The sequence below is a fragment of the Myotis myotis genome, unplaced genomic scaffold (genome assembly GCF_014108235.1).
Source record: "Myotis myotis isolate mMyoMyo1 unplaced genomic scaffold, mMyoMyo1.p scaffold_m19_p_4, whole genome shotgun sequence".
Taxonomy (NCBI): Eukaryota; Metazoa; Chordata; class Mammalia; order Chiroptera; family Vespertilionidae; genus Myotis; species Myotis myotis.
The window spans coordinates 67,243,958-67,252,827 of record NW_023416346.1 but is presented as its reverse complement, the minus strand read 5'-3'; the positions used below and the strand labels follow the sequence as shown (position 1 = coordinate 67,252,827).

The window sequence follows — 8,870 nt, the reverse complement described above, 5'->3', positions numbered from 1 at the left end:
AGATCACCATAAAAAGGGGGAAAGGAGCCCATAAAATTAAAATTAAACTACTTACCCCCTCAAAAAAAAGAAAACACCCACACCCCGGCAGCTAACCCTGACAACTACCTTCATTCACAGTGCTTTATACTTAAACCATGATGGGGAGAAATGAATAAAAGCAGAGAGGGGTCACTGCTTTTAAACGTTTCACAACAGTCCAGATGGTACTTCTAGCCTCTGCTCATGCTTTATAACAGTGAATCAGGACAAGACATAGATTTGCTAATGTGCACTTAATCACCAAAGGACTGAAAATGTCTGGGCTTTTATTCTGTAATGTTTCTAAGACCGTGTCCATTAAATGCAAACAAAAAAGGAAGAAGTCTTGGCAGAACAGGAGAAGTGATGCACACCTGCTGATCAGATCGATTTAAATGTTATTCATGGCATACAGTCTAGTCCATGCTCTAGCTATTTCTACAGCTTGGGCTTCGTTGGTCTTCCGTTGCTCCGCTACATCATCTGCTAATGGGTCATCTGGATTGGGAGCACTTAACAAAGCCTGGGTGGATGGCAGAGCTGTGTGAATCTGCAGTGCTGGCGACCACTTATCTGTCACAATATCTGAACATTTTCTTCCCAACTTGTCTACATTAGGATGATAAATTTTGGTCATGAAACGTACTTTAGGTGCTGCCATTGGGTATTCTTCTGGAAGGAATAGTTCAAGTTTAAAAGTCCCTCCCTCAAAGGGGGAATCCTGGGGGCCAGCAATGACCACATGAAAATAACGGGTGTTGCTCTCACCTGGTTCTGCTTTAATGCCGGGTACTGGTTCTGCCAGCAAACGCTGGGTTTCCTTGATAATCCTGCGGGGCAGCCCGGCCATCTTGTCAGATCCCAAGTTCGGCCTCCGGTCTAGTCTGATTAATAAAAATATTTTTAAAAAATACAAAACCTTTAATTCTGAAACCTGTAGATCTGAAAACCTGTAGTGCATTTCAGAGATAAAATGATTTCATATTCAAAACGCTGCAAAGCCAAGTTCATTAAGTTGATTGCAAAAATGAATACAATTTAATTGAAAGATATATATGGTATATTTACATTGTTATAGAAAATCACAAGTTCCTCATCTCTCACCCACTCCTAGGCTCTGAAAACAGCTGGATGGAAGTAAACTCTGTCACAATCCTGTTGTTTAACCAAATTTATCAGTCAGTTTTTTTAGGTTTCCAATTTAAATGTGACTTGATTATTTATCAAGAACACAGAGCCCTGAGCAGACAGAAGCATTGAGCATCCTTTTAAAAAAAAATGGTAATATTTATACCTTCTCCATAAGCCTAAGGTATTCAGGAAAATGAGGTGGGTTAGTGATAAAATCTGTTTTTTTTTCTTGTAGGCAATCTGATTTTAATTGAATTAATTTTCCAGTGATTACTGGAAGATGCATTGACGCTTCAGTAATGATGACAGCATTGTTGCCTAGTTTAAGGGAGGTTTAAAGAGTTGCTGCAATTGGATAGAAATTCAGCACACCCAGCGACCAATCATCACAGGAGGAGCTGCTGCAGCTGCTTTGCCACAGTAGCAACACAGGCAGACAAACAAGATCGATGAATAGTAATTACCTTTGAAAACCTCAAAGAGGGGAATGGAGCTAAATAAGATATCTGACACACATTTTCAGTCTCCTGCCTGTGAAGTGGTAGATGTACGGTATTTATCACTAAAACAAATACTTGCTCTGTGATAATGCTCAAGTGATGCCATCAAAATGGATCGCTTTTGCTATTACTAAGTTGATTTCACACTCACTTGTCTCTTAAAGGGATACCAGAAAATCCTGTTTCTCGTCCTTCAGCCATACTCTCCACCCCTTGAAGATTATCCAGGTAGAGTTCTTCACCCCCTAATCAAGCATTCTGGTTGTACACAGTGTCTGAAAGACTGTCTGCTCAGATTACGTGTTTTGGGCATTGAAAAGGCTCTGTACCCAGACCCAGAATAGCCGCACGATTCTCCAGCATACTGTATGAGGACATTCTCCAAGGTCATTTTTATTTTCTCCAGCTCCCAAACTCTCCATCCCAGATAACAGGTTATAGTAGAAGTAGAGGGAAATATGAGATCATTACAGTGCATTTTTTTCCTGAATCAATTGTATCTAAATTAGTTCAGTTATTGGACAGTTTCTATTAGGAAAGAATCTCAGTGAACACACATGAGATCTATGAGGGAGAAAATGACTCGTGCTGCACCTAAAAATTGTTAAAGTTTCTATTATGGAATATTTCAAACATATCCAAAAAGAGAGAAAATAGTATAATGAACTTCCATATATAGATCACTCAGTTTCAATAACTTATCATTTCATGGTCATAACTTGTTCTTTGTATACCCCCATCTACTTCCTATTCCCCACTCCCAGAATGATTTGAAGTAAACCCCACATCCTATATAATAAAAGGCCAGAGACCATAATGGCATAACGGCCAGAACGACCAATTGACCAGTTGCTATGAGGTGCATTGACCACCTCTGGGTCCCTCCCCCTAGCCTGCAGTCTCCATTGCTGGATAGCCAACGGGGACCACAGGGAACCGGGCTGGGTGGTGGCGGGGCAGGACTGGGGACTGGCGAGTGGGTGGTCCTTCCCCCGATTCTCAGTTTCTTCTGAAAGGAACTGGCACCTCCACTGCACAGCCTCCCAGGGCGCGGACTCACCGCTGTGAGACTGGAGTGGGACTTCAACAAGGACTTCAGCGCCTGCAGCGACCCTCAGCCTTCACTGCTGGGAGGTGGACAGAGAGCATCAGCTTTAAAGCACAAACACCCTCCTGGGGAAGAACCCATCACCTCCCTACTCCACAGCTGCTGCCCTGTATGAGCATGCTCCTCCCTGCGGGATGGGCAGGGCCAGAGACTGAGTTGAGTGGCTCTGCAAAATGGGGGAGGGGCCGAGCCAGGTGGCTGGGCCAGTGCAGGGAGGGAGGGAGGGTGGGGCAGGAGCAAGGGGGAAGCCATGATTCCCTGCACCTCCTCCCACAGGCACAGCCCTTCCTGGTTGAGTTTCCCACATCATTGTTAGGGTTTTGGCTAGTGACACCAGCTGTGAAAGGATTCACAAGGGAGAGAAGAGACAGGTGCAGAGAGAGGGCATTTATTTTACTTCTTTAAAGGGAGCAAAGGGCCAGGTGCCCTTTGATGGCACAAGGCACCTAAGGCAGAGTGGCTATTCTTTTGATCGCTGGAGGAACTGGGGTGGGTGGCAGTGGTGGGGCTGGACTGGGGACTGGCGAGTGGGTGAAAGATGGCCCTGATTGCAGGCTAGGCCTAGGCACCCTACCCATGCAGGATTTCGTGTGCTGGACCTCTAGTATAACATAATTTCATCAATAAATATTTCAGTATTTATCTCTAAAAGGACTCTTTTAACCTAATGTCATTATCGCAACTAACAGTTAACCGTAATTCATAATATTATCAAATAATCAGTTCAGATTTCTTTGATCATCTCAGAGATCTGTGCTTCACAAATGTTAATATTCAAAGGAATCATCAAGGGATCTTCTTAAAAGGAAGATTCTGATTAAGTGGATCTAAGGTGGAGCCTGAGATTTTATATTTCTGATAAGCTCCCAAGTGATGACAAAGCTGCTGGTTGTCAGATTACAGTTTAATTAGCAAGGTGTGTGTTTTTTTGCTTTCTGTCTTAACTTTTACCATGTTAGAAATTTCAGTGTAGAGATTAGTGTACCTAAAGATGTCAGAGAAGTGCACAATACTGTTTCTGACCATTCATTTACTCCCAAACAAATTTTGGTGCATACCTGGCATGGTACAAGGAATTGAGAGTCAGGGAGGTGGGTGGTATATAGGAACTCTTCATCTCTGTGTCCAGCTAACAGCTCTTGTAAAGTGTACAAAGGAACGGTATCTACCCATATTAAATTTCTCCCTGTCTCCTTCTTATGCACACTTATTTATTACTAGAGGCACAATGCATGAAATTCGTGCAAAGGTAGTCCTTCCTTCCCCTGGCTGCCGGCACCGGCTTTCCTCTGGCACCCGGGACCTGGGCTTCCCTCCAGCCGGAGGCAGGCACCCAAGATTCAGGGTCCCCTCTAGCTGCCAGCAGGCACCCGGGACCTGGGCTTCCCTTGCAGCCCTGGCTTTGTCTGGAAGGTTGTCCGGAAGGACATCGGTTCTAATTAGCATATTATCCTTTTATTATTATAGACTAGTGGCCCAATACATAAAATTTGGGCACGGGGGGGGGCGTCTCTCAGCCCAGCCTGCACCCTCTACAATCTAGGAACCCCTCTGGGGATGTCCGACTGCCAGTTTAGGCCCGATCCCCCAGAGACTGCTGGCTCCTAACCGCTCACCTGCCTGCCAGCTTGATCACCCCTAACTTCCCCCCCCCCGCCATCCTGATCACCCCCAACTGCCCGCTTCCCGCCAGCCTGCTTGCCCACAACTGACCCTCCCTGCTGGCCTGCTCAACCACAACAGCCCCCCTGCCAGCCTCCTTGCCTCCAACTGCCCCCTTGCTAGCCTGCTTGCCCCCAACTGCCCCCCTGATAGCTTTATTGCCCCCAACTGCCCCCCTTTGCTGGCCTGCTCACCCCCAACTGCCCCCCCCGCTGGCCTGCTTGCCCCTAACTGCCCCCCCTGCTGGCCTGCTCGCCTCCAACTGCCCCCCTGCTGGCCTGATTACCTCCAACTGCCCTCCCCTGCTGACCTGATCACCCCTAAGCGCCTCTGCTTTGGCCCTGCCACCATGGCTTTGTCTGGAAGGATGTCCAGAAGGTCTCTGGAAGGTATTCCGGACTAATTAGCATATTACCCTTTTATAAGTAGAGATATGGCATATATGTATATATTTTTCCTTCTATGAGAGAATTGGTATATTAGTTTCCTGTGGCTACTGTAAGAAATTACCACTAACATTGTTGCTTAAAACAACAGGAATTTATTTCCTCACAGTATTGGAGTCTAGAAGTCCAAATTAGTTTCACTAGTCTGAAATCAAGGTGTGGTGTCCTGTCAGTAGTGCTTAGTGGTTCTGGAGAGTCTAAGAGAGTATCTTTCCCTTAGCAATTCCAGCTTCTTGTGGGTGCCAATATTCCTTAGTGTTCCTTGCCTTGTGGTCACATCACTCTAATCTCTGTCTGTCTTCACAGGGCCTACTATTTTTTGTCTGTCATTCTCTCACCTCTGTCTCATTCTTATAAAGACACTAGAGGCCCAGTGCACAAATTTGTACATGGGTGGGATCCCTCAGCTGGCCAGGGGGAGGGGCTGCAGGAGGTTGGCTGTGGGAGCACACTGACCACCACAGGGCAGCTCCTGCATTGAGTGTCTGCCTCCTGGTGGTCAGTGCACGTCATGGCGACTGGTCAACCAGTTGTTCTGGTAGTTCAGTTATAACAGTCGCTTAGGTTTTTAGATAGATAGATGATATAGATATAGATATAGATATAGATATAGATATAGATATAGATATAGATATAGATATAGATATAGATATAGATAGATATAGATATAGATTAGATATAGATATAGATATAGATGATATAGATATAGATATATAGATAGATAGATGTGTGATTGGATTTAGGCCCCATCAGGGATAATATTGCTATGTCAAGGTCCTTATATTCCAAGTATTAGGGCCTAATATTTTTGGATGATTATTATTCAGTATACTACATTGGGCTCTTGATGTTACTGAAAATTTATGAAATACAAAAGCTTTTCCAAGAGACCCATCCCCTCAAAGTTAAGTAAAAAAGATCTGGCATGATTCGTTTATCCCATGGAGAATGAGGAGACCACTGTCCCTACCTGAGATTGGGTGAACTGGAGTTGGGAGTACATAGCATGCACTGAAGGTGGGAGCAAGATGAGTGGTAGAAAATCCAAGTAGTGGATACTCATTCCAGGGAACAAGTTGAATGTCACAAGGAAGATAATGCCACCAACATTAATGCTTTTATAAATGAATACAATTAACAGATATATGGAATATAAAATTATATTCATAAGGAAAATGCCCAACTTATTATTTATAACACCTGACATATCAGCTGCCACCTTGATGTATTAATTGGATTATTGCAAATTGCACACATGGTCAGTGGTCTCTCAGCTTTTTATTACTTTTAATTATGATTCTGGATTTGTCTTTTTTTTGTCTTTATATGTGTTGCTTTATTTTTATTTTTATTTTATTTATTTATATATTTTTGCTTAAAGTATTACAAAGAGTATTACATATGTCTCCCTTTTTTCCCCCCGCCCTTGACAATGCAATGGCCTCCCCTACACCCCAGTGTCTTATGTCCATTGGTTATGCTTATATGCATGCATACAAGTCCTTTGGTTGATATGATTCTGGATTTGAAAACATCATCATCCTAGATTCATAAGGGCAAGAGAAGTGAAAATGTATGCAATTCTTGGAATTGCTATGATCATCTCTTCTTTTAATTGTAAAAGATTTACCAAAAGAATTTCAATTCTGTTTCCAATTAGCAGACATTGTCAATCCACTTTAAAATGGGAAGATTCAAGTATGATTTTTAGGTGGCCACCCATGCATCCCCTTCAAGTCATTACTTGCTCCTGCAGAGTAACCTTTACCTTACCTTTACCTTGATTTCTAATAGCATTGGATAACTTTTCCAGTTTTATGGAATCACATATTTTTGTGTGTCTGAATTTTTTTACTCAGCATTATGTTTCTGAGAATCCATATTTTTAGTTTAGTTGTAGATCATTCATTGTCATTGCTGTATAGCATCCCACTGTGTGAATTCACCATGATTGATTAATTTATCTGTTCTATTGTTGATGGACACTCAGACTTTCAGTTTTTGAAATATTATACATAGTGTTGCTAGGAACATTCTACTATGTCTTTTGATGAACTTATGTCCACATTTTTATTGAATTGTTAACATCAAAAACAATCAAACCAAAAAGAATTTTTGTGAGTTTATTTGAGCCAAACTGTTGACAATTGCCAGGAAGGAAAATCTCAAACATATTGAGATAATGCTCCAGAGAATGGCAGTTTTGCATGTAGTTTTTTATACATTATAATCAAAGGAGGAGATGTAAGTGGGTTACATAAACTCCATTGGTGATATATTAGGGAGGCAGGAGAAAGCAAAGCAGGAAAACATTTTGCATTGGATAAAAAGTAAAATGATAGACACACACTTTTTACTTAGGTGAGTGTAAGATAGTCAACAGTTAACTCAATAACAATGAGAGGATTTATGGTATCCGCAGAGTGGTGCTTGTGCTTTGAGGAGTCCAGGAAAAGGACAATTACTTTGACATTCCAAAGATATGTTATCATAGATGCAAAAACACAATAGGCTCCATTAAAGGAAATATTGACCTTTGTCAGGGAAGATACCAGCCTAAGACATGACTACCCACCATAAACTGCTTTTAATTAAAGTTTTAATTTCACACCATGCTTTGTGGTTACTTTAGGTCTCTGAGTTTGCATGGCCGCCATGCAGGCCTTCCCTGAGCTTGTCAGGTTAGCACATGGCCCATTTCTGTCCACAGAGTATATATCTCAAAGAATAATAACCGGGTAATAAAATATGCATATGTTCAGCCTTAATGATACTGCCAAAGTTTTTGTACAAATTTACATTCCCACCAGCGGAATATAAAAATCCAGGATTCTCCACAAACTTGTAAACCCTTGATTTTTATTTTTTAAATAGCCATTCTCATGGATGTGTGGTGGTAATGTAGTGTGATTTTAATTTGTTGTACCAATGACAAATGAAATTAAACATTTTTTGTATATTCTTGGCCATTTAGATATCTTATTTATGAGGTATCTGCTGGTCAAGTCTTATACTCATTTTTCTATTGGGTTGTCTATTCGTTCTTTTATATATTCTACATGAGTCTTAGACAGATATATGTCTACAGATGTCTTATCCCACTCAGTCATTTACCTTTTTACTCCCTTAATAATGTGTTTTGATAGAGAGAGAGAGAGAAAGAGTTATAAATTTTGAATGTATGGTAATTGCTTTATGGATTACACTTAAATGAAAATACCATGTCTTAGCCTATTGGAATTACTGAACCACAGCCTTTGTACATGCCATTTCCTTTCCCTAGAACCTATTCCTCCTTAGCTAGCTACTCCTTATTTATTATTCTTTTCATACTTTAAGCCTCTTCTACAAGTTACATTAAGGTACCCTTGTTGCTTCTTGTTATGTTTCTTCCCAGCAAGTACTTTTACTGTCATATCTTTATCCATGTTTGACATTTCTTCCTCCCTTTTTTCTAGATGGTTCCTGAGAACAAAAACAATTTCATTCTGGTTCACCATTATATCTCAAATGCTTAGCTGATGATGATAATAATAATAATAAAAATAAAAATAACATTCCTTGAATTCTCGGCACTGTTATAAATACTTTAAATAGTCTTTTATCCATTTTTAGTTTATTTTTGTGTGTATGGTGTAAGTTGATGATCTAGTTTCATTTTTTTTGCATGTATCTGTCCAATTTTCCCAATACCATTTATTGAATCCATTGTATGCTCTTGCCTCCTTTGTCAAATATTAATTGAGCATAATGGCTTGGGTCGATTTCTGGGTTCTCTGTTCTGTTCCATTGGTTTATATGTCTGTTCTTGTGCCAGTACCAGGCAGTTTTGAGAACAATGGCTTTGTAATATAGCTGATATCTGGTATTGTGATCCCTCCAACTTTATTCTTATTTCTCAGGGGTCTTTTTTTGTTCCATATAAATTTTTGGAGAGTTTGTTCTAGGTCTGTGAAATATGCCAGTGTCAGAATGGCTATCATCAACAAATTAACAAACAGC

At 41.1% G+C, this 8,870-nt stretch overlaps 1 protein-coding gene across 1 annotated transcript; it reads right to left on the bottom strand.

The window, feature by feature from the left end:
• Positions 1-412: 412 nt before the first annotated feature.
• On the bottom strand, positions 413-901 carry LOC118654555 (ubiquitin-conjugating enzyme E2 N-like). Its single transcript, XM_036305925.1, has one exon. The coding sequence runs from the start codon at positions 869-871 to the stop codon at positions 413-415; it is 459 nt and encodes a 152-aa protein (XP_036161818.1). The 5' UTR covers positions 872-901.
• Between the last annotated feature and the right edge of the window lie 7,969 nt (positions 902-8,870).

Coding starts and splice junctions, on each gene's coding strand:
- LOC118654555 (XM_036305925.1), bottom strand. CDS start 871: ATGGCCGGGCTGCCCCGCAGGATTATCAAGGAAACCCAGCGTTTGCTG.